The 26,637-nt window shown below is 43.2% G+C and overlaps 1 protein-coding gene across 1 annotated transcript in view; it reads right to left on the bottom strand.

Moving 5' to 3' along the window:
* The window catches only part of TAFA1 (TAFA chemokine like family member 1), a 672,428-nt gene extending 654,126 nt beyond the window's left edge, over window positions 1-18,302 (bottom strand). Inside the window, exons 1-2 of the mRNA XM_029601058.1 lie at window positions 17,858-18,302; window positions 15,452-15,575 (exon numbers count right to left, since the gene is read on the bottom strand). Coding sequence (XP_029456918.1) covers window positions 15,452-15,572 — 121 coding nt within the window. The 5' untranslated portion in view covers window positions 15,573-15,575; window positions 17,858-18,302. The remainder of the gene's footprint in view (window positions 1-15,451; window positions 15,576-17,857) is intronic.
* Between the last annotated feature and the right edge of the window lie 8,335 nt (window positions 18,303-26,637).

The raw sequence follows: 26,637 nt of genomic DNA, 5'->3' as shown, positions 1-26,637 counted from the left end.
ACACATGTAAATGTAAGATACTATTGTAGCAATTTTCAAAAGCCATTTACTCAAGTAAAGGGCACTTACTTGAGTAAATTCTATGGACAATTCAATGGCATATATTGTAGCAATTTTCAAAAGTTACTCGAGTAAAATTCAGTTTTACTCAGGTAAATGCTTTTGAAAATCAGGCTCTAAATGATTAAAGCTGTTTACAAAAATCTTTGTAGTCAGAAATTGCACACAGTTACAGAGGTAACTCGTTCCAAAACTGAGGGCCAGCAGTACAAAAAGCACAGTTTCTAGTAGACCAAAGCCACAGTTCCTTGATGGAAGGAACAATAAGTAGCTGCTGAGAAGCAGAACACAGTGATCAAGATGGGACGTTTGACACAAGATGTTCACGTAAATACAAAGGACCCTCACCCTGAAGGGCTTTGAAGACTAAAACAAAGAATCTTAAACTCAAACCACTGCAACACAGGAAGCCAATGCAAGGCTTGATGCAAAGGGCTAGCCATAATTAAATGGACTGCTGAATTCTGCAGCAACTGCAAAGCCCTTAAAGAGGATTTAGGCAGACCTGCATAGAGAGAATTACAGTAGTCCAGAGTAATTAAATCGAATGCTTGGACTACAATCTGAAAATCTTCTTTAGGCAGTATATAATTCAATTGCTGCAGCAAGTAGAATTTAAAAAAAAATTGGATTTAATGATCACCTTTAACTGTGGCTTAATTGAGAGTCAAAAACAAAACCCAAATCCCGAACAGTGTCTACAAAGCAAGCAATGTCCCGCCAATAGATTAATTTTATAGCTCTTCAGGGACTGGGCTACGAGCAACCCAAACAGCTACAGTTTTTGTCACATTCGGATGAAAACAGTTGCAATCCAACCACTTAATTACGGCATCTAAACAACCCAACATAGAATCAACAGTAGAAGTTAATGTACTACCAACCACTGGAAAAAGCAGCAGAATATCCTTTGCATAGCATTTAAAATTAATCTTAAAAGAAGCCAAAATTGAACACTGAGGTAAATATAAATTAAACAAAACAAGGGAAAGCATGGAGCCCTGAAGCATTCCCTGGCCTACTGTTTTCCACATGGCTGGGGGTCGTGTCTTTCTGATGAGCAGCCTAAAACACTGCTGCTCGTCAGAACGTACGACCTAAACCATTTAACCACCCCTTCCCAAATCCCAAGTGAAGAAAGCCTGTCCAAAAGGATATTGTGATTAACCATGTCAAAAGCAGAGGGCAGATCTAAAGAAATCAAAATTACTCATCTATCACTATATCCAATTCGCATAGCATAAAATCTTAAATGACTAAGGAGAGGAGGAGAATCTCTGTGCTGTGTTTATGACAAAAACCACATTGATGGGGGATAAGAATGTTATTCACCATCAAAAAAAAAAAATTGCACAGCAGGGAAAACACAAGCTTCCCAATAGGCTTTACCAATGTGAGCAAATTAGAGTTACACACACACACACACACACACACACACACACACACACACACACACACTTTTTTCAGTATGTAATAAGGTCATGAATCAAATAGTTCCAGATATTCAGTTATTTGCTCAGATATTTTGCAGAATGGAGGCTTATCAGAACAGCAGCATGGAATGTCTAGTCCATTGCTTAGATTCATGTTAAGCGAGTCATAAATGTTAATAAAGATAAAGGTGGGATGATAATTGTTTCTGGTTTTTATTTAAGTCTATTTCTGAGGAAGAAAATGAGGGGTAATGCTTTAAAGGATCAAGTTTCTTGTCAAAATAAGGGCAAGGTGGTTGCAAGGTGGGTATTTTTCTGATAAGATCTTTAGTAGTTGTAGCAGTAGTAGTAGTAGTAGTAGTTAGGGATCATCAGAAGACATCACGGCATCAGCAGTTAACCATTGGTTGGGTCGGTTGTTTAAAGTTACGTTTCACTAGGCGTACTTATTGAGAAGATGGTAAACATAAACTGATCAAGAAGGAGCTCTGAGCTTTCTTAAGGAGAACTTTTCCTTTAATCAAATAATTTGATGATTATGGGAGGGATCTAGAAAGTCAGCAGGTACTGACTGATTCCCCAACCCCTATTTATTAAACAACAGTCTTCTCACTGTAGCATGATGTTGTTTTTCTGTGGGTTTGATTAGGGTTCATAGGTTCTATTTCTGCAAACTATGACTGATAAATGTCTTTTCATTTATTGACAGGAATCTGCCCATTTGGTAAACTGTTTAATGAAAAAAAATATAAAATGTGTATGCTTGTATTGGGACTGCCACATTGTATGTCGCTAGCTTTCTGATGCACTATTGGACTTGATATTCTTTAAAAATCAATAGACAGCGCTCTATTGATTTAGATGGAAACCAACATAACAATAGTAGAATACTGAACATTACGTTGCTAGATACAAATAATTTCATATCTTCAAATTCATACTTGGATCACACCCTTTAAATGTACATAAAAAAGATGAATATTAAATAAAATGGGCGCACTAAAAAACGCAGATGCATGCACATCTTGCACATGCATGTGTCCGGCCTACTTTATAAACCTCGCACATACACATACAAGTACCGATGGGCAAATATGTCACATCGAGCAAAAAAGGGGTGGAATGGGGGCAGGTGATTGGCGATCCAGGGCAGGGCCAAGAGATGCAGTGTTCCAGGGCAGCGTTCCAGGGCAGGGCCAAGAGAGGTAGCGAAGCGAATGTGGCATGCATCTGATTCATTTCTGCACAAATTTACTTCTGCTATTGATCAGACTGCTTGATGAGTCTGGTTAAACTGGGTGGAATGCAGGCTAAAGAAAGAGGGGGGGTCTTGATGACCTAGATATAGACTGGGTAAACTGGTGGACTGACTGGCTGGTCATTTTCTTCATGCGTGCATGTTTCAAAATTGACTCCCTTGTGTGTGTAAATATCAACAATTCCCAGCTGTTCATGTAAATGCTTAAAATTAGGAACTTCAACTCACATACATGTGCTAAGTCTATTTTATAACATGGTATGTACTTGCACTCAGGACATAAGATTTCAGCATAAGTAGTCGCACGCCCATATACATATATATTGATGCATGCATGCTTGTTTTAAAGTTACCCTCTTTTAGGGTTGCCAACTGGTTCCAGATTTTCAGGATAGGTTGATTCAGTCCTAGTTTTATCCCATTGCATGCTGGGACTTATTCTGATTTTCCTATTGCATTTCCTAAGAAAAGCAAGACTATAAGTACCTGCATACAGAGCAGTAAAACCAGGTCTGGATCAACCTGTCCTGAAAATCCGGAACCAGTTGGCAACCCTGCCCTCTTTGCATGATTCAAATCAATAGAATTTCATAGCATGAACTGGAAGCGGGGTGAATCATCAACATGATGCTCAGCAGCAGTGACTTAGCCAGTTATCTAGCAGCCAGCATAGCCTAACTAAAGTTTCACCTACAACCCAGCTGAGTAACTTATGGTTTGAAATTCACTTCAATCTAGCGGTGCACAAAAGACATAACCAGCTAAACATTTCCCACTAGTGCAGAAAATTCAAGCTAATTGGTTAATTTTCCTCCTCCAACCCCGCCCCCTGTACTCCCCCCATACAAACCCTGCCCCTGGAAATGCCTACATTTTGAGCAGCTAAATATAGCCACCTACTGAAAAAGGCAGCTATGTTTAGATGCTTAGTGGGAGTAACATTTCAGGAGGTCAGATCTAGTCACCTTGTTCCCAAAGGGGCCTGTTTACTAAGCTGATATAAAATGGTACATTACTGTGCTTTTACCACAAACAAATTATCATGAAATTCACTAATTAGTGATACCTGAGTATCTCAGTCTAGTGAATCTCATGGATTCCCTTACTTGCATTGCCATAGCCAGGAAAACCATGTACTCCTAGCCAGTGAGGGATTTAGGAGTTTTGGCACCTCTAGGCACTGTTGGTGCTGTCACCCCCCCCCCCCGCACTTGAATAACAAGGAGCAGAAGGTTTAAGGCACAGTCCCCCAGTTTCCTGTGGCAGCTCAAGGGTAGATCCTGTGGCATAAATTTAAAAATTCTGAAGCAATTTGGCAAACATTTCCATCTTTTATTTTACATTACAATAATAAAGTAGTTTTATACTATAATTATTAGTATAAGTTATTTTATTTTTATTTGGGAGAAGAAACATGATCTCAAGTTTCAATACAAGGAGGAGACCTCAGGGATGGGGAGAGGAAAGGAAGAGATTCAGGAATGGAGTGAGGAGAAAAGGGGAGGAGTGTGAGAAGGAAAGGATGGGAGATGGGGAAGATTAGGAATCTTGGATGGGGACAAGAGAGAGAGAGGGAGCTTCTTGAATTGAGGATGGGGAGGAGAGAGAAGGCAGAGTTGGGGAATGGGTTCCAGAATCTTGGGACAAGGGAGGTTCTAGGATCTGGGAGAGAGAATCCAAGATCAAGGGAGGGAGGATTTGAAATGCAGTGGGTGGGGAGGAGAGGAGGGAGGGTGTCCCTACCATTCTTTGGTTCTGCTCCTCCTTACATCCCCTCTATAATATCCAACCAATATCACATACACATACACAAAAGTGGCACCAATCCCTTCTCTCTCTCTCACACACACACACACACACACACACATACACTGCCCTCTACCCTTATTCCCCTCTCTCACACACAGACATACATCTCCCAGCCAATCAGAGCCGGTGCTAGGTTTTTTTTTTTTTTGCTGCCCTGTGCAAACAATTACTGTGCTGCCCCTCCTCCCCCTTCCCATGATTCATTCTGTCTCTGATCCAGCCCATCAAATAAAGCCCAGCTCCCTCCTGCAATCTATATTTTTAAAAACTGACACGCCCCCACCCCCGTCACATATGCAGAACCCAGACAGAACCTCACCAAATACAGAATGAAGAGATCAGAAAGTATAAACAGAAACGTGCTGAGAAGAACTGAACTGGAACCCACAACAAGCCAGCCTCTACATGCAGAGCAACTATGGAAAAACAGAAACATTACCATTCTTCATAAAACATTAAATAATAAAATCAAGAACTATAAAACATCAATCATAACAGTAAAATCATATTTGTAAAAAAAAAAAAAATATTTCAAACCAGTTAATGAATAAGAGTGTCCAAAATTTCCCAAACACCAATAAAATATTTCAAAACATCTGATGAATAAAAAATCCAATAAATAAAAAATGCTCTATTTCCCCTCCCAAAAAAATTAAATATTTCAAAAGAGCAGAATCAAATTACACCCAATAATTAAAACTAATAAGGATTTAGAAATCTTAGGGAAGTAGTGGACAAGCCCATGCATCTAGGGGCCTTTGCCAACCAGCTCCTTCACAGCATGCCCAATTAAAGCTCCAACCTGCCGGCGTCTGTAGAAGGAACAACCCATGCTCTGCAGCTTCTTACTTCATGCCCATCTGTAATAAGTTTTTTGATTTTTAACCCTCCTTTCCAGATGATGCTCAAGATGGCTTACAGCATTACTCAAACTCATTGTACAATAAGTCCCTGCCTCAAAGGGCTTAGACCATAAGTGGGTTCCTGAAGCAACAGGAAATTTAGCAACTTGCCCAAGATCACAAGAAGTGTTGGTGGTAGAAGTGAGATTATAACCATGGTTAGTGCCAAGGTCAAATGAAAGAAGCAGAACTACCAATACCACAAAGCACAGGCAAAGTGTAACAACCAGGTCTGCATCAAAAAGTCTCCCTCCAATCCCTAAATCACCTCCCCACCCATCAGATCCTAATGCATTTTTTTTCATGAGCCACAATATTTAGACTAAGAAGGTACCAGACTAGTAGTCCCAGAAACGTGCGGGTAGAGTGCAGAAAAAAGCTACCTGGGACTCATCAACCAGAAAGACTCTGTTTCCCAGGGGCAGGCAGACGTGGTAGTCACTGGGCTTGCTGTGGGGTAGAGCCCAGCAGAAAGTGAGGGAGCGGGTCCAGTGTAGCCTGCGCACCGTGCTGCAGATGAAAAGCACGTAGTGAGCGCGGAAGTGCAGTTACAGGTACAGGTAGCAGAAGGTGATGAGCATGGTCACAAGCCCAGCCATGGCCACAGGGGCAGGCTCATGCCTGGACAGCCGCAGGGGAGGGGACAAGGTCCCGGACAAAGCGGGCTAAAAAGGACCGGTGACCAGCACGGACCTGCCCCTCCCTCCCTGTCACCCTGCAGCCAGCCTACTTCCTGGAGTCAGGATGTAAGCCACCCACTGATTGGTCCTTTCAGGCTGCCCTCCAATTGGCCTGCTCCTGTTTTGTCTTCCTTGCTGTTTCCCTCACAGCTCCTGGCCCTTCCTGTTCCCGGCTAGTTTGATTTTTTTTTTTTCGCTTCTTCCAAGAAAAATGTTTACAGTTGTTAAACAGTTCCTTCTTCAGATGCTGGAGGGTTGAGCTTCACCAGCAACCTTTCTCCTTCCTTGCCTCCGGTGGGGCTTAACCTCAGCAGCAAGTAAGGAGAGAGGCTGCAGGCCGCTGGTAGCTGAAGAAGGAGAGAGGCCGTGGGCGAGCTCAACCCGTGGGCAGCCTCTCTCCTTCTTCAGTTGCCAATGGGTTGAACTCTGCTGGTGGCCCAGCAGCCTCTCCTGCTACTGCCGGCCCACAGCCCCCCCCCCCCCCCCCCCCCCCCCCCCCCCAGGCGTGCCACCCCATGCAAATGCACAGTATGCACACCCGGTCGCGCCGGGCCTGTAGCCAACCCCCCTCTCATCTCCCAGCCTCTCTTCCCACCCTCCAGTGGGTCTCTCCTAATCTCCCGAAAATGATCCTCCTTTGTTTTGTCCTCTGCAAGCTTTCCTGTTCCCTGCATGCTGCCTGGACAGAAGGGACTGGATCAGGACACAGAGGACTGTTGTCTGCTGAGTGAGATTCAGCACAGCTGAAATGCAAGAAATCTTCAGCTAGCCTGCTGCGCCCAGAGGTGGGCTACTAGGGTGCTACTAGGGTGCCTATTGACAAATAGGCACCCTAGTAGCCACCCTAGTAGCCTACTAGGCTACTAGGGTGGCTACTAGGGTGCCTATTGACAAATCCAGACCATGTTCCCAACCGAGGCAACATGAGATGGCATCCTGAGGCTACAATGTCCTGGTGATCTGTAGGGGCAACCCCCAGAACTCTCCTTGCACTCCCAGCTAGCTCATGCATTTTAAATAAATAAATAAATAGCCTATGGTTATACCCTGCACTCATTGGCAAAAAGTGTCCCCTCATCTGAATACCCAAATCCCAACCCTCCCCAAACTGGTAGTAGGAGCAATCCCACTTGCTCCTGCTCACAAGTACCATCTTTCAAAATGGTGCCAGCTCATCCCAGATACTCCTGTGCCCCACACATAAAACTCACATGATGCTCTCAAGCTGTAGCTAACTTTCCTCAAGTACCACAGCTTGCAAATATTTTTCACAAGCTATGCTACTTGTTTTAATGCCAATAAACTGCTTTCCATACATTTGCATGGGACCCAGCACACTAGCATGGCCAGACTTCCCCTGATTTAGGGTCAAGGAAATAACACATGAAAGTTTGCGATAACTGCACATCATTTCTATTTAGCTAAAGGTAGCATGTTTTGCCACATAGTAAACATTGTTTAACATATGCAAACAGAGCTCAAGTTAGAGGGCATGAACCTTTTGAAAACTGATCCTTTTGAAAAATAATAAATTATTTTAAAGCCATAACTGATCCTAGGAGCGGGGTCTGTAACTTTGAAACAGCTGCACGGGTGCACATGTATGCGCGAATGCCGACTCATGCCCAGAGCTGCGGCCATTTTATAACATATGCGCATAAATGTGCATATGATATCAAATCGACCGTAGACGCCTACATGTGCACATAATTTTATATGGATGCGCACAGGTGCGTGCAAATGCCAGTTCTACCATATAAGTAGGGGGATTTTATTAGATACACGCACCGACATTATTACCAATATCCCCAGTCCATTCCCAGTTTGCCCAGGTAAAGGATAGGACTTCCTAACCCCCACCCCCACCCGTTAATATGCCTCCCTTTTACTCTTTTAGCCCCAACCCTTAAAACCCTACTAACTAGCCTCTTTTTTTTTTTCTTTCATTACTTACACGTCACCCATAGCAGAAGTAAAGTTACGCGGAAGGGGACCCTGGCGCGCACTTGTGCTCATAAATACTTATAAGCGCACATTTCATGTTACGTAGCTGGACTGCCTATGTCCCGCACATGCCCCGCCCAGACCCCACTTGCCATATGCACATACTCAAGATGCGTCTTAAACTCTGCATGGCACGTACACCCTCGAGATACTCCTGTATCTCCCAGCTTTGGTGCATGTAGGACTTTTAAAATTTGCCTTAAAATGGGGCTCAGTAAAAATTAACATTTCATTCTGGAAAATCAAGGAACAATATTCACTTATCCATTTACTTGCAACTGATAGTAGAAATGTTGTTTCATTCATTGCCTATTGTATGTGCATCATGGGGATTTTAAAATAGTACTTTTCTTATTGAGAACTGAGGTCTTCTTGAATACAATGCATTGTGCTGCTCTTACTGGAGCTTTAATCAGAGAAAACTGAATGATTCTCAGAACTGTCAAGCAACACATTTTCTGCAGAAAGACTTTAGACCAGTCTTGCTTTTGGAGACACCATCTTCCTGATATATTTTGGTGCCTATACTGCTGATTTTGAATGACAAAGCAGGATTACAAACGCTGGAATGCACAGGGATGTAGGGTCAAAAACCAGGAGCTTACAGTCTACCTCCAGAATCAGGATCATTTGGCAGTGCTGCTCAGCTTTGGTGGTTAAAAATACTTCAGCTATAGTGCTTGCTCTGAATATAAGCAAGAAAAGTACAAATCCTTGAATATAAGTTCTATCTTGTATTCATCATTAGTAATATATTTCTATGACTGCTACAGATGTGCTTTTATTTCCAAGTGTAAAGTTTCTAGAATCTGAGACCTCATCTAGTGTACTTTTTCCAGTTCTGGAAGCAATGATCAACAGAGTGATACAGAGCAGAGGCAATCCAGATGAGGTAAGACTCAAGGATCAAAATAAGAATATCCTCTAGATAGAAGATGGAAGGGGACTATTGAGAAACATTTAAATACCTTCAGGGTGTAAATAATGCAAAGCAAACCAGCATTTTTTCATGGAACAAACTTTCTAGAACAAATTGGAAGAAGTGGAAGACAGTAGACATAGGAGCAACATAAGTAAGTATTTTTCAAATTATGGTGAATGAATGAAACAACCTCCAAGGGAAGCTGGTAGACACAAGAGTAAAATTAAAATTCTAAAAGTTATGGGACAAGAACAAAAGATCCTTGATATGGAAAAACATTTTACTCATAGGTAGATATTCAAAAGTTATCTGGCCAACTTAAACAGATTATTCGGCGGCACAGCTACATCACTGAATATACCCACATAACAGTACTAGCCAGATAAGATTATCCAGTTAATTTTAGACCTGCTCAATAGCAGGTCTAATTATCTAGATAAGTGTAATATTACCACTTAGCTGATAAATAGTTATCTGGCTAAATAGTGGCTGCTGAACAAGGACGAATATTTAAACACTACCACTTAATTGGCTAAGTCCAAACGTATCCGGTTATGTGGAGCTGAATATCAGGCCCAATATGTTTTCATTGGAAATACAATACTAGGGTTCCATCAATCATATTCCAAGAATTTTATGACCCATTGCTGGAGATGAAAGAAACAAACGTTGCAAATACTGTTCCAGCTAGTTATGTGACAGAAAATACGGTCATAAACTATCAAGTAAACCACAACCTATTTTACAAATAAAATAGATATGAATGAAAGGCACCAAGTACTCAGTCTGGTGAAAGAAGAGTTCACCACCACCACAAAAACACTAATATGAAAAGTCACTCATTTTTCTTTCCCAAAGTCTGTTAGTTTAATAATCTATATTGGAGAGTAAATGAAACCTTTTCTTAGGATAACTCAAACTTTTGTATTTGGTAACTGTCATGGTATCAAGGAGAGAAAAAGGAAGGCCCACAGTAGCCTTCCCTGCTCAGCTATCCACTGGTTGTTGGATCTGGCATGTATCAGAGATTTGTATTTATTGCATCTTTGTGAGTTTCCTTTACTTTGAAATATTAGGCAGTATGCCAAATGCTGGCATCTATATTCTGTGCCTGTGAGGCTGAGTCAATATTGTCAATCAGATGATCAATGGTCTATCGCTGACCTCCAGCTAACTCTGCAAATCACAAACTGTCTACTGTAATCCTGCCTCCGGCTCAACAGCTTCAGTATTGTATGGTTGCATGCCAACATGGAATTAATATTGGTGCTCCAACTTACAATTCCAACACAAATTTTTTTTTTTTTAAATTCTAACAATTGCTTTCATACCACCTTTACAAAATGTCACTGTTTTGCAGATTATCATTCTTCAAGTATTTTTCCATGACTATTATTCTATAAGGATATAAAGATGATAACTCTGTAAAAGGCCATATATTGTATATGAGACCATGGGGATCATTTTCACTATATAAGAGGCAATTTTGAGAAGACGACATACCTGCAAAGCATGCAACCAGATACATTTTATTTCTTATTTTCAAAGGGAAACTGCATGGATGGTTTCCCCTTGAAAGTTTAGCTAGTATAAGGTATGGCACATGAAATGAGTCTGCATACTTTGCACCTGACATTACTGCAGGTAGTGGAGTGGGGTAAAATAGCATCCATACGTTGGAAAATGCCAAATACGTGGGTCATGCACTGTTTCACTTCCTCAGCCTAAACATGCCTGTTTTTAAATGCAGATAAAAATATGCACCTACAGTACATTTAAGCTGCTCTCAGAAGGCAATTGTTAGACAGGCCAATCTTCTTGGGCAATTTGCTACTTACCCAGGTACAGTAAATGGCTTTGAAAATGGCCTTCATCAACTTTAAAATTCTCTACATGTATATTATTGAGGAGTTATTATCCCTTGAAAAAAAAACTACTAAGCTATAGTTAAAAGATGTACACAAATTCTAGGTCAAACTAGAACCAAATTGATTATAAATCTAGTATGGGTCCGAAAGGAAATGTGGATTTTCCCCAGAACTGCTGGGAAAAAATCCAGAGCAGATTCCATTGACTTGGCCAGAGAACCAAAACAAATCTTTGGACCTCTGTCCCATGTTTTTACTTCTTTCTTTTAAAGAGGTTCATCGAAAACAGAATCATAGAACATGACAGCAAGTGAAGACTAGTCTTCCCAGTCACATCTCCAGTTGTATAGTTCCTCCTTCCTCTCCCTGTGCTTGTCTCAGGTTATATTAAAATCCTATACAGTCCTCATCTCCACTACCTCCACAGAGGCTTTTCCATGCATCCAACACTCTTTTGGTAAAGAAATACTTCCTTAGCTTAATCCTGAGTCTATCCTCATCTCATGAGCCCTTATTCCAGAGCCTCCTTTCTGCTGAAAGAGACTCACCTCCTGTACATTTTATTCCTTGGAGGTATTTAAAAATGTCTTTATCCTATCTCCTCTTTCTCTCCTTTCCTCCAGGATATTTATACACACACACGCATACACACACACACACACAGTATTTAGATCTTTAAGTCTGTCCCCATACACTTTATGATGAAGTTGATCATTTTAGAAGCTGCCCTGAATCGACTCTGTTCAGTTATCCTTTCTATCAATTTGGTTTAAATTGAAAAAGGCTTTAATCAGACTGGATGGCAAGCCTACTTTAAAGAGGTTTGCACATTATTTCTTATTGTCCTTATAATTACTTAAGCATTTTGTCAAGACAACTGACTGACTTCTGGACTGGAAAGGGCTGCCTTGTCCACCCATCTTTGAATCTAGTTACTGAATACTTATCAACTGTTGCAGACCAGAAGTACAATATGGGTCCCATCACTGGAACATTTGTGAAGACTGACAACACAGTAACCCTTGCCAATATGAAATCTATGCACAGTATATGGAAACAGTTATAATTGGTCGATATCTTAAAAATCCCTCAATACACACCTCAGTCAAATATTTCTCCACCAATGAAGAAATACTTATTTAGGAAACTGTGTTCACATTATACCAGTGCTCCCAGGCAGTATAAGCAAATATTTAGAGATGAATTGCAGAAGTCAACTAGGAAATAATAACATTTTTAAGCAGATTCTGTAAAGGCTCTAAAATTCCATGCATAAAGTATAACCCACCCTTCACGTTTGGATGTATTTAGAAAAATGAGGGATAGTGTTTTCCTTGCTTGCTCTTTACCAACTAGCTCTTGAAACTATATGTATCATCTTCCATCTAACCTTACCATCAAGAAATATGTTTTCCAATCTGCTTGATATGTCTAAAAGGTGAGCAGCCTGAACCAGGAGGATAACTTAACCTAGCTAGCACTGAAATCCAGTGGCTATCCCCGGTCATATGGATAGCAGAGGCAATCTAGCCAGCTATAACACCAAGACAGTATTCATCTGCAGCCTTGACAGCTAAGTTGTGGCTGAGAATCCACTCATATCTAGTGGCTATAATATAACCTACTAGATTGCACCCTCTACAGGGTTTTTAAAATTGCCCCTTAAATGACTAAAATACAGTATTTGATTCCTCATTTCAAAATAAGCAGTAACTAAAGGAAAACAAAGATGTAAATTTAATATTGTAAACAAAATGTGGATGCATTCGGGGATCAGGTTGGATGTATTTAAATTCAGACAGTTTCCTGGTTAACCTTTTAACTACTTTCATTTACAAAACTGCATGCGCCTGACAGACTCCAAATCCACAGCATTATAAAAAAAAACACATCTAGATTTCATGTTTGGGCAGCAGAAATCAACAAAAAAAAACCCCCTCTGTTTGCTTTAAAGGATCCCCACTAGCTGGTGTCATGCAGGTGTGAACCAATCTGAATGATGGGGACATCGCATCAAATTCCACTCATCTGTCAATGTAGGGCATTATTTCTTGAGAGACTGAGATTGGCTGCCTGGATCCAGAACATCATCAATCTTGCTCATGTAGGGTGCAGAGAAGCTGCCTATGGAAGGCTTGCAACAGGAAAAGCTCCGCTCTCCCTAAGCAGGTGATGAAGCAACTGTAAAACCTTCACTCTATCTGTATCGCTGCTCTGAGTGAAAGATTTGTCATTTTTCACATTTCCTTGATACTTGGTATGCATTCAGTGTCTTACTGTTCCTGCTTCATAAAAGAGGTCATTTTTCAAGCTTAGGCAAATGTTGCAAAGCCCCCGAATCTGCTCGTCTCTCATTTTTTCTCATAATGTCACTTGTTTCTACTGATTTTTACAAAATGAGATTATGTTTTCCGTGTGCCTTTTTATTTCTTTATTTTTCTGTGGAATACACCAAATTCCTGGCAGTAATTTTTCCTTTTTTTTTGTATCATGCACTGCACTCATTTATACCTTTAAAGGCTAAGGATTCCAACTGAAGAGCATCACATTTTTTTCTATGATTCACTAAGGCTTTTCTCCCTTTCTGTCTCTGTTGGGGGGGGGGGGGAGGGAGGTGGGGAAAGCTCAGTGAATCTGACTATTTGCTAATAAGAAAAGCCAGGTTAAGATGACCACTTGTTTTTCAAGTGTGTCCCAGAGGCATGGGGAGATAAAGTCACTTATCCAAGGTCATATACCAGAAGAAGAGAAGATCCTTGCATTAATGTCGCTGGGCTTCTCCTGACCCTGCAGTCAATGGTCTGTTCAGTAGACCACCTCTTTGTCTTAACTCCAAGAGAGAAAGAAAAAAAAATGTTGATTTATCCTAACCAGCATGGCTGTTCTGTGTCCATTTATCAAAACATGCTCACAAATTTCAGCTCAGAATAGATTGGGGAAAACAGCCTCACCCACCACTATCTAAGAATAATGATCTATTTTCAAAAAACCTAGAATGACAGGTGTTAGAAATAACTAAAAATAGAAATCATCTGTGGGAAACATTTTGAAGTTAAATGCACGTAGGCAAGTTTCTTAAGAGCCTATTATATGGTTTATTTTTGCCATAGTATTTGAAAGAAAACCAGAAGAGGTTGATACAATTGGGGTTTAAACAAAGTTAAAGGTCTGTTTACTAAAGCTGTGGTATGTATTAGGGCGTGTTATTTACTATGGCACCCATAATTTCTAACAGGGCCTATTCACTAACATGATAAACATATGATTATATGTGTTATCATGTTTATATGATTATAAACTTACTTTAGGTCTCTTCTAACAGTATGATTCCTTTTGTACAGGTCTGTGTACACAGACAGAATTATGCAAATAAGAAATATTTTGATGAGTTTTAGTGTCATTTAGCTGGTAGCTTTAAAATGGCCTTTTAAAAAGCACTCCTGAGTAAAATATGCACAAAAGCGATTGTGTGTGAACTTTTACGCATACTATAAAGAGGCGTTCCCGAAGGCCGCAGAGTTGAGGCAGGGACATGCTCTCTGTGCGTACTTTAGATTTTTTTTTTTTTAATAGATGTGCGTAAAGTTACACTTGCTCTGGAGCAGGTGTAACTTGTCAAAGCTGGTTCCATGCACACCCATGAATGTATGCGCAAACATCCACTTTGAAAATTCGGGCTAAAGTCTGCGGGTACTTCTTACCCGCAGACTTTAGGCTATGTGGGCAGTTATGAAAATTGCCTTCCCTAAAACCATTTGCTATTGTAACTATTTCTATAACTTGGTTTTCACATTCCTATTTCTTTTTGTAATGCCTTCTCTCCCCCACAAGCACATTTCTGTAGGCACTGGTGGCCATACAATGATAGAAAGACCTTAAGCTCTTAAACTGTGACATTTACACTTTCATGCTTGGGCCAAGAAATAAAAAAAAAAAGATTACACCAAAGCATATTTGCAAAATAGTTTCATGCAATTTTGAATTTGAGAAATGAAGAACTACCCAAAAATTTCCTCAGATATCTTTGTATCAGAGAATTCCAAACCTACCCAGGAGTGGCAATAAATAAAAATGACAAGCTGATTTACTTCCCTTAGAAAGATTTCAAGACAATCCCAATACTCTCAGTGTATCCTGGGATTCGTTAGTGCATCATGGTCTATACACAGAGGATTCAGGCTCACATTCTACAGGGTTATGCAATGCCACACAACTGAGAAAGTTCAATAAAGTTGCACAAAGCAAAGCAATTGTCTCCCAGGAAATTCCCAGGGAATTTAAGAGCAGAGAGCCACACCATAACTAAAACTAATTAGTCCCATGGCTTGAAAAGTAGACATAAAACCATATTAGAAAGTAATACAGTACCGAATAGACAATATGGAGTCGACTAAAAAGAGGCATGCTTTGAGACAACACTGCCGTCAAAAAGTTAATAGAGACAGTCCAACCATATTCTCAAGAAAGTCATCAGCATGGACATTCTTCTGCTGTCTGAGAGAATCCAGTTCCTACCTGGTCTGTGCAGGTGGTGCTGCTGCAAACTGTGGTGATGAAGGGAGCCCTGACAGAGTAGCAGCGCGCAGGCACTTATCCACAAATACAGGATCCACGACACTGCAGACCTCATTGCCATTCTCTAAATAAAATATAGATTAAGAAATTATTTACCATTGGTCACAACACCGGATTTCAAGAAGTGCAGTGTTCAGGAAGCAGACATCCCTCCCTTCTTTTGTTGCTCTATCAACATTTATCATATGACAAAGGCTACGTCAGAGGAGGACAGTGGAGGAAACAGACTGTCCCCAGAGAAGACTGAAAAACTTTAATAATTCAGCAGGACAAATGAAACTGCCAGCCAACTATTACAAGAAATACTGTACAGGGGAGCCAAATTGACTCAGCCAATGTTGTATTACCCCCTCCCGAAAAAATGTTTTTCTTCTTTTTAAAAAATTTTGCACGGCCAATATTTTGTTGTATATATATATATATATATATATATATATATATATCTTGTAGATTTGGCTAGGAAGAAAGTTGCATATTTTGTATGAATTTTCATTGAAGAGCTCTGGGTGCAAAGCATGGCAAAGGTGAAGTGAATCATCCCCAGTCATTCATGTTTGTGTGATTTGCAGACATGTGATTGGAATCATTTCTGCTACTAAGTGACTAGAGGAAATTTTAAGGTTTTTTTTTTGTTTTTTTTTTTTACAGTCCTACAGAAAATTACCTACATCACCAAGTCCATGATTATTGTTAAGTTTAGTACCTTCCTAGTGAGGAAGAGACTATTGTTTTTGGCTTCTGTAAGCATTAATTTTTAATTACAGCACTGGCTTCCAAACATAGTAATTGTTTCTCAGAATCATGTTCTAATCCCCAGATAAATTCTATTTCCTTTGGTCCAAACTCAGCTACCCTAGATCTTTTTTTTTTTTTTTTTTCTTTCAGGCTAGGCTGGATTTCAGTTCACAGGAAGCAGTCTGAAGTGGGATCCTTGCAAGGTGCCGAGTTAGAATTCAGAACCAGCCTGACTTTTGCAAATAATTTAGTATGGCTTTGTTCCTCAAGCCAGAAATGTAGGACTGTTGGTTTTTTGTTTTTTTTTTTGTACAAGAGTATGCATGGACTACAGAACTAATTGATCAAGCTAACTTTTTACACCATGCTCATTTTAAACGGCCTTATTTCCATCGCCTGCAAGGACCATGAGAAGAACTGCCAGCCTCGGCTATGCTAAGAAGCGGCCAGCCCTCTCCCCGCACCTTCTGCTGCATTTCAGATGACCAAATTAATCAAACTTCAGGCATTCTCCTGATTCAGCCAATCCCAGGATGCCATTTTCTATCCAATAATCCACTCATCTGAACGTTATTCCATCTCGGAAAGGGAGATTTAAAAAGCCAAGACGGTCAGATGCTTTGCTTTGAAATGCTTTGCCTTTTAGAAAGAAATTTGGTTTGCAAATTCAAATTCCGCATGAATGACTGAGCAGCATGATTTGCTGAAAACTACGGATGGGGGGGAGGGAAGGGCGACAATCAAATGTGGGGATGCCTGCATGCAGAGAACAGGAGCCAGGCAAAATCCTTACGGCTATTTGATCAAACTGCCACACTCAACTCGAAATACTTTTTTCAGGGACTTAGAAAAAGAAAATCACGAAACAATCCCACCTGCCTGCCTCCAGCACCAGGCAGCATTCACTTTTAAGTGGAGTGGGATTCTAATCCTCTGCAATCAATGCATTATTCAGTTTATAGTTTGTTCCTCCCTTTCTGCTAACTCGGCTTTAAACCGCACTTTTTCCCGAGCAGCTCTGTGCTTTTTTTTTTTTCCCCCCTAATGAGTGTCACTTTAAAGCTGACTCAGGATCTTTGTACTCTCTGAAACTAACTCAGTCTAAGGGAATTTGGAGGTTCCCGAGGAATTTATATGTCATGCGGCACAAGACAGCGCCTTCTGGCATCTCCAGTCAAGACAGGTTCAAATATATCCGTTATTCAAAATTTCCAGCCAGATATTCCGAGAATCCAAACTTTGGATTGCTCATTTGCCTATCCAGAAATTATATTCCTGGTTAAATGCCTTTGCCATCTTCTCTCTCTGTCTTCTGCCCCAGTCTTCTGTTTCGGCTCTATTTTTCTACCACAATATATTTCTCTTTAGCTCTCTTTTACATTCTCTCAGTCAATCCGCTATTATTCCTTCATCGGCTCACATTGCCATTCTCCCTCCACCCGTTTTCTTTAAAAAAAAAAAAAAAAAAACAACCCAAAAAAACCCACCCCCATTTATGCAAGGAACTGGTTTTCACAGAAACTTAATGCACCAGCCCATCGTTCCGCCTGCTGTGACTGAATGACCTTACAATCTGCTTTCGGAGTCTTAAATCCAAAAGAAGCTTCTTACCTGAATGATCCAGCCGAGAGCAGAGCGCCCTATCTGTGTTCATTGGAAAGATTTAGCATTTTTTTAAATCCATCCGTACAAAAATAAAGGCTGCTCAAGTCTCAATAGCTCCCAAATCTTCTTTTTTTTCAGGATTTTATTTTGAAAAGGGATAACCCCCTCGTCAGCTACTCTAAATCCAGCCTAAAGCATACATCAGCTCTGTATGTGTTGTCAGAAAAGTACCCAAGATTCGAGGGGTGGAAAGCTTGTCATTGCCACTTTAAATCATCTCCTAGCATCACCTTCTTCTGCTTGATGAAGATCTTTGAAGCGAGCTTGAGAAAATTTGCAGTTGCCCGCGCACTCCACGGGATCAGTTTATGTTTAATGACTGATCAGCAGCCCCACTACAGCATATTCAAAGCCAGCTCAGCAGCTGGGACTGCACAGGCACCGCGAGCCACGCCAGGTTGCTTTCCAGTGCGAAGCTCTAAGAGGTTTCCTTCAATACATTCTTGCGCGGTTAAGTACCACGTCTTAAAGTGATACCAACCCCCGCTGCAAACTACACTGCAACGTGTGTATACTGACTTTTAAACGTCGTTTTCATGCAGCTGTATGACATCTGATATTTCCTATAAGATGCAGTCTAACTCTTTTTTTATTATTATTTTTGACTGCATCTATGAATAGGAAAAGAATGGAAAGCAGGGGTGAATTGCATGATAGCCAACAGTGCAAAAAAAAAAAAAAAGAAAGTGGAAAAGTGATAGTACTGAAGTTACGTTTTTATTAGCTGATGTTAAAAAAAAAAAAGCTAAAATAATATTGCTTAAAAAAAAAAAAAGAAAACACCACAAATCACAGTGTCCTGTTCACAATCCTCCCTTTCTCTCTCAGACCCTCCCCTGCTCACAATCCCTCTCCCACTCTCTTTTGCCAACACATTGCTGCCAGATTGCAGGGGAGAGAACAAGGGAAGCAGGAACAACCCAACAAAAGGCAACAGGTGGGTAATAATTTCGGAAGCCAAAAGCTTCTCCTTTTCACCCCACCTGTCACCATTACAGCCTGCCACCAAACACCACACCACACTATCGGGCCGCTACAGTAAAATGCGCGGGAGAGCCAGCGCTCCAAGGCGAGCACCCACTCTCCCGACGCGCGCCCAGGCCACTCTACTGGGCGCACGATTCTCTATGCTAATGAGGGCCCGCGGTAATAAGGAGACACTAGCACATCCCTAGCACCTCCTTATTGGCAGAAGCGGCGGCTGTCAGCGGGTTTGACAGCCGACGTTTAATTTTACCAGCTTCGGTTGTCGAACCTGCTGACAGCCATGGGTTCGGAAAACAGACGCCGGCAAAATTGAGTGTCCGTCTTCCAACCCGCGATCCGTGGGCTGATTTTTATTTATTTTTTTATTTTTTATGATTTTTATTTATTTTTTTAATTTTTGGGGCCTCCAACTTAATATCGCTATGATATTAAGTTGGAGGGTGTACAGAAAAGCAGTTTTTTCTGCTTTTCTGTACACTTTCCCGGTGTCGGCCAAAATTAACTCCTGCCTCTGGGCAGACATTAATTTCTGAGAGTAAAATGTGCGGCTTGGCTGCACACTTTACTTTCTGTATGGCGCGGGAATAACTAATAGGCTCATCAACATGCATTTGCATGTTGCGGGCGCTATTAGTTTTGGGGGGTTGGACACGCGTTTTCCTCATGCTATTATAACCCCTTACTTTATGAGGGGTAATAATAGCGCATCGAAAACACTGCTGCTTTATTGCATATTTACATGTGTGACATTATGGGCACAGAGCCAGTTCTGATTTTTTTCACTGTGGAACCCTCTCCTTCCTCTGCTACTCCTCAGCCTGCTATCCGGGACCAGCCTGCACCCCCCAAGCCGCTGCCTTCCAGCCTGCCAGACAGGGTGAAAGCCATGGCTTCGGCCTCGCCGGCCGCTCAGTATCAACCATGCCATACTACTCCTCCATGTGCTCACTGGCTTGGGTATCCACTATGGTACAAGCTGCGACATAAGCAACAGTCACCCCTTTCACAGATGTTTCCAGTATGCAACACATCTAACGTTATTACTAACATAATCAAGGGGGAGGTGGACGGGAGCAGGAAAGGGAAAAGAGAGTGAGTTACCTGGTTTGTCCCCTTTTATATTCCTAGCTATCCTGTCTCCACCTGCCGACCTCACCCCAGACTTTTCTCCTTGCCTTGTGTCAGAAGGAAATGATGCTCGCAGACAAAGGCAGAAGGGGGAGCCCCCTCCCTCATCAGGTGAGCAACAGCCCCTAGTTAACTTTGCCTGCCCAGGCACTCTGGCCTGGGGGAGTTTTCCTAACTTAGGCAGCTGAAAGCTCCCCCTTTTCACCCCACCCGTCACCATTACAGCCCACCACCAAACACCACACCACACTTCGTTCGTTGGTATAACAGCGCTGTAGCTTTATTATATACTTACATGTGTGAAATTATGGACTATAAGCCAGTTCTGATTTTCTGCACTGTAGAGCCCTCTCCTTCCTCCACTATCCCACAGCCTGCCAGCCAGGATCATCCATACCATGGTAGCAGTTGGCATGGCCATCCAGGACTAGCCTGCATCCCCAAGCCGTGACCTCCAGCCACATCTTCGACCCCGCCAGCCGCCCAGTGTCTAATATCAACCTTGCCATACTACTCCATGGGCTCACAGGCTCGGATACCCGCTACAGTCTGAGGGTATTGAGGACTTGACCCTCCATTGCCCCAGGCCCCCAACAAAGGCTACAGCACTGTTATCAGTATTTCAAGACCCATTCTATTGTATCTTGCAGTGACATGTTAAAAAAGTCATTCACAATGTCAGATCAATACAACCCATCCAAGTGGAAGCTTCCAGCCATATCCAGATTCATTAGCTCTGAATGGCGGCACCCTCTTCCTCACCCCCCACCCCTCACTGAGTGAAGTGACTGGCTTGTGTGTTGACCTTCTTCCAGGATCTATCTACTGGTTTCTATGAACCCCACTTTAGTGGTGAAATGATGCTCAACCAAACAAACCATACCCCTGGGTAAGCTGTGCATAGCCAAGCCAGGTCCCTTTTGATGTTCCTTATCAATGCCCGGGTTGGCATCCTGCCAAGATCATTGCCACCTAAGTGAATCTTCAAATCAGTTGGCCAGGCTCACCGCTGCATCATCACCGGCAAAAGCTGTGACCACCACATACCACGGCACCCATTCCACACCACTCGAATATTTCCTGATTCCTGCACACCCAGCTCTGAGCCCTCTTTTCCATTCTGACCATGAAGGAGTGTCCGACCATCTACACAACCATTGTCAGTACCAATCCTGCATTTAAGCACAAATGTTACATGAAGGTTAATGAGCCACACATAGGCGCGCAATGGTCGTCACGCACATAAGCTGTGCATACAGTGGACTTTCAATTCTCTATATGGTTGCCTTTGGCAGACCCCAGCAAACAACCTCTGATGCTGCTCCTGTTTGGAAGGAATGTATCCCAAAAGTGCTTGGGTCAAGAGACAACGCTACGCTACCAACATCTTTCTGAAAACTGCTGTAAACTGGAACCTAGTTAGGGGGGAACCATCCTCATGTATCAGGAAGTGTGTTCTGTCTCGGGACTGCAAGCCTAGTATGCTCTCAGTTTGCTCACTGGGTATGTGATGGCAGAGGTTGCCCTCGGAACCAACTTTGCCCCTTTGCCCTTTTGGTCAGTCTTTGACTTGTGCATCCTTAGCTGCACCTTTCCATCCATTAATATCACATTGCCCACCAATAAACTGGTGCCACTGCTGTCATTCTTTGCGGATGCCACTAGTTCACCAATGCGCAGAGCCCCAAAGAATGCTAGAGGGAAGGCCAGATGGAAGAGCATTGCTTTAAATGAAGACTGCTATCTTACTGGTGCTGCCTCCCAAAGCTGACACAGAATTTCATGCATGACTGGGCACCTGCTGTCCTAGTGGGGTTTTTTGTTTGCTCAGCCCTTAAATAGTTTCTTGATGGCAATACTCCTGTATGGGTCACCCTTTTTGTAAAAATGTTGAAACCAGCCACTTGTGTAGAGACTGTTCCTTTGGCCAAACCCCATCTCCTAGCCTGCATGATATAATCTACTAGTGCTTTCTCTAATGCTAGAGAAAGGAACAGTGTCCCTGTTCCCACCCCTGCTCCCTTAGAAAACCATATATAATGTTGAATCTTCGCTTTTATTTATTTATTTTTAATTTTTATATACCGACATTCTTGTATCAAATACAAATCATACCTGTTTACATTAAAACAAAGTATGCAGGAAAATAGGTTTCCTAAGTCTAATACATTGAACATTTTTAACAAGGAAATTGTTCACAAGGGATTACTAAATACTTTGAAAAAGGTTGATTAACAAAGGAAAAATTAAGGGAATTAAAAAAAAAGCACAAAGCGTTTACGCCTCCCATGTCGCTAGGGATAATGCTCTACTCAGTAGGTCCCATGTTGTATCATCCCAAAGCGCCAAATGTTCTCCGGTACTGGTTTGCCCCACATGTCCGCTCCGGAAGGCAGCTGCCTGAAAAGAGACTTCTAAGCGAGAGAGAGCATCAGCTATACTGTTTCTTTCTCCCAGCATGTGCTGATCATTAGGGATGTGAATCGTGTCCTCGATCGTCTTAACGATCGATTTCGGCTGGGAGGGGGAGGGAATCGTATTGTTGCCGTTTGGGGGGGTAAAATATCGTGAAAAATCGTTAAAAATCGTTAAAAATCGAAAAATATCGAAAAATCGAAAAACCGGCACATTAAAACCCCCTAAAAACCCACCCCCGACCCTTTAAATTAAATCCCCCACCAAATAACTTAAATAACCTGCGGGTCCAGCGGCGGTCCGGAACGGCAGCGGTCCGGAACGGGCTCCTGCTCTGAATCTTGTCGTCTTCAGCCGGCGCCATTTTCCAAAATGGCGCCGAAAATGGCGGCGGCCATAGACGAAAAAGATTGGACGGCAGGAGGTTCTTCCGGACCCCCGCTGGACTTTTGGCAAGTCTCGTGGGGGTCAGGAGGCCCCCCACAAGCTGGCCAAAAGTTCCTGGAGGTCCAGCGGGGGTCAGGGAGCGATTTCCCGCCGCGAATCGTTTTCGTACGGAAAATGGCGCCGGCAGGAGATCGACTGCAGGAGGTCGTTCAGCGAGGCGCCGGAACCCTCGCTGAACGACCTCCTGCAGTCGATCTCCTGCCGGCGCCATTTTCCGTACGAAAACGATTCGCGGCGGGAAATCGCTCCCTGACCCCCGCTGGACCTCCAGGAACTTTTGGCCAGCTTGTGGGGGGCCTCCTGACCCCCACGAGACTTGCCAAAAGTCCAGCGGGGGTCCGGAAGGACCTCCTGCCATCCAATCTTTTTCGTCTATGGCCGCCGCCATTTTCGGCGCCATTTTGGAAAATGGCGCCGGCTGAAGACGACAAGATTCAGAGCAGGAGCCCGTTCCGGACCGCTGCCGTTCCGGACCGCCGCTGGACCCGCAGGTTATTTAAGTTATTTGGGGGGGGGTTCGGGAGGGTGGGGGATTTAATTTAAAGGGTCGGGGGTGGGTTTTAGGGGGTTTTAGTGTGCCGGCTCACGATTCTAACGATTTATAACGATAAATCGTTAGAATCTGTATTGTATTGTGTTCCATAACGGTTTAAGACGATATTAAAATTATCGGACGATAATTTTAATCGTCCTAAAACGATTCACATCCCTACTGATCATCACCTTCTCCCTTCCCTCTTCCCTCAGCTTCATAATCATGCCTCTCTCCTGGCATCATCATCTTTTTCCCTTCCCTATCCCCCCCACCCCCCAATACACACACACTCCTGGCATCATCAGCATCACCTTCCCTCTCCCACCATCTCTTTCCTCTCCCTTGTATTTTCATCACCACCTTCCCTCTCCCCCCTACTCCCTGGAATCAATCAACATCACCTTTTCTTTCCACCTCATCACCCCTGGAATCATCATCACCACCACCACCTTCCCTTTCCTTCTATCTGTCTCCCCTACCTCCTGGTATCATCACCTTTCCTCTCCCACCATCTCTTCCCCCCACCCTTGCATCATCATCACCTTCCCTCTCCCCTATCCCCAGGCATCATCATTACCTTCCAACATCTCTTCCATACACCCTTGCATCATCATCACTTTCCCTCTCCTTTCACCCCCATCATCATCATCATCACCTTCCCTGTCCCCCTGACATCATTTCCTTCCCTCTGCCTTTAACTCTATCCCTCACTCCTTGGCATCATCATCACCTTCCCCTCTGCCTCCAACCCTCTCCCTCACCTCCTGGCATCATCAATTTCCCTCTCTCCATCTCCAGGCATCATCACTTTCTCTTCCCTCTCCATCCCCATGCCAATCACCTTCCCTTTCTCTTCACCCCCTGGCATCAATTTCCCTCTCCCTCTCACTTCCTGGTATCATCGCCTTCCTTCACTCCTCCACCCCACTGACATCAATCTTCTGTTTCTCCACCCCCTGACATCAATTTCTCTTCCCGTTCCCTTCACCCCCTGGCATCACCTTCCCTCAACCTCACTCTAAGGCATCATTTTCACTTTCCCTCTTTACCCCCTTGAATCACCATCATCTTCTCTCTCCCTCCACCCTCCACCCTTCTCCCCAACCCCCTGGCATCATTACCTTCCCTTCTCTCTATCCCCTCACCCTGTGGCACATTCATCTGTCCCTTTCCCTACTCCACCCCAATCCTTGAACAGCAAAAGTCTGGGAGCAGGCTTACTGAGTGCTCCTTCTTCCTCCTTTGCCAGCTTCCCTCTGTAATCTGAACTGCACGGGGCCAGCAAGTCTCACAAGCCTACAGCACCCCATGCAGTTTTTTCTGTTGCAGGGGAGAGCCAGTAGAGGGAAAGCAGGAGCAGCTGCTCTCCTAAGCCCCCTGATGGCAGGAGGACAACCTGCATGCCAGGAGTGAAAGAGAAAAGGAGAATGCAGCCACAGCACACCTGCACTTCATCCACAGCACACCAGTTGGGAAACACTGGCCTACACTTAGGTGTCTACTTCTTGATCACCTCCACCATGCCCAGGTTGTCACACCATAACACCATCCTCTGGTTGCCAATTTTGGACCCCATATGGCCAGAGCTACTACAATCAGAAACAATTCCAAGAAGGTAATGTTTTTAGTAACACCTGCTTCAAACCAGCTTGTGGGCCACGGTGTCGCACACCATGCCCCCTTGTAGTAAACACCCAAACTCTTCCCTCTTGAGGCATCCAAAAACAGCTCTAGATCCCTGCTGGATATTGGTGGTACCTGCCAGATGGAGACCCCATTGTACTCACTTAGAAAAGAGCACCAAATCTGCAGATCCTCTTGAATACATTGTGATATCCTGATGTAGTGATGTCGCTGCCGAACTCCCACTGTGGAGACCGCCTTTCTGCACAGGAACATCTTGCCCATGGGAACCGCTCTGCATACAAAACTCAAGATGGCCAATCAGGGACTGCATCTGCCCTAAAGTCACCTTTTTTGCTGTCCCCACTGCCTGAACCTAGCACCGCTGCTCCCCAAGCTTGCTGCTGGGTAGGTGAGATACCATCTGCACTGAGTCTAATTCCAACCCTAAAAATGTTAGAGACGAGGCAGGGCCCTCCAATTTTCCCTTTGCCAAGGGAATACCAAAGTCCTCTGTGACTGCCCTGAAGGAGCGCAACTGCTTTTCACACCCCTCTTGATAAGGGGGTGAGAAAGAAGTCGTTGAGATAATGCACAGTCTTGTCACTCCCTGCAACCTGTGCTGTCACCCAGTGAACAAAGGTACCAAGAGACTCAAAGTATGCACACGAGACTGAGCAGCCCATGAGGATGCACTTATCCACATAATACTGTCCTTGAAATTGGAAGCCCAGGAGATGGAAACTGGCAGGGAAAACAGTTAGTAGCCGGAAGGCTGACTCAATATCTGCATTCACCATGAGTGCACCCCTGCCACAGAATTTAACTAGGTTCACTGCACTGTCAAAGGAAGTATACTTGACTGAGCAAAACTTGCAGGGCAAAAAGTCATTAACCAATTCCCCTTCTGAATATGACAGGTTATAAATGAGCCTAAACTTGCCTGGCTCCTTCTTGGGTACTATGATCAGTGGGGAAAAATCAGGTTTGCACATGGAGGGTCCGAGAATGGGTCGGCAATCCAGCTCAATTGCAGCTCCGCATTCATCCTGTCCCAAACAATCTCTTCGAAACGCACTGCAGATGCTGCATTGTGGCAAGATGTGCTGTGGGAGAGGCCCCCGTAGGGAATTACAAATCCACATTTGAAACCCCCACATCTGTGGTTCTTTTATAAGATTCCAGCCACGGGGTCATGTGGCACAGTCTAACTGACATGGAGGCTATGCTGGACAAGACTCCCTTACTTACAGATCAATACAGTAAGGCCGCGTTACAAAGAGTGCGGCAGTGCCTGGCGCACCCTCATTTGCCCCACGCACTGTTCTGATCACATACAGCTCGATACTCTATTTAAATTGCTTGCAAATGCAAGCCGTGTCTGCGAAGCGTTAGGCGAAGCGTTAGGCCCGCGCAACCCATTTTACTGTATAGGCGCTTAATACAGCGCCTATACAGTATCCTGGGTGCGCTGGTACCTGTCATTTCAAATGTCATTTCAAATGACATTTGAAATGACAGGCTCCAGGAAGTGGATCCCAACTTTAACCCATGAAAACCTAAAAACCGAAAATTCCCTCCTCCCGAAGCG

This window comes from Rhinatrema bivittatum, chromosome 4 (genome assembly GCF_901001135.1).
Source record: "Rhinatrema bivittatum chromosome 4, aRhiBiv1.1, whole genome shotgun sequence".
Classification (NCBI taxonomy): domain Eukaryota; kingdom Metazoa; phylum Chordata; class Amphibia; order Gymnophiona; family Rhinatrematidae; genus Rhinatrema; species Rhinatrema bivittatum.
Note: the sequence above shows the minus strand (reverse complement) of the source record. Positions and strands in the feature narration are given on the sequence as shown.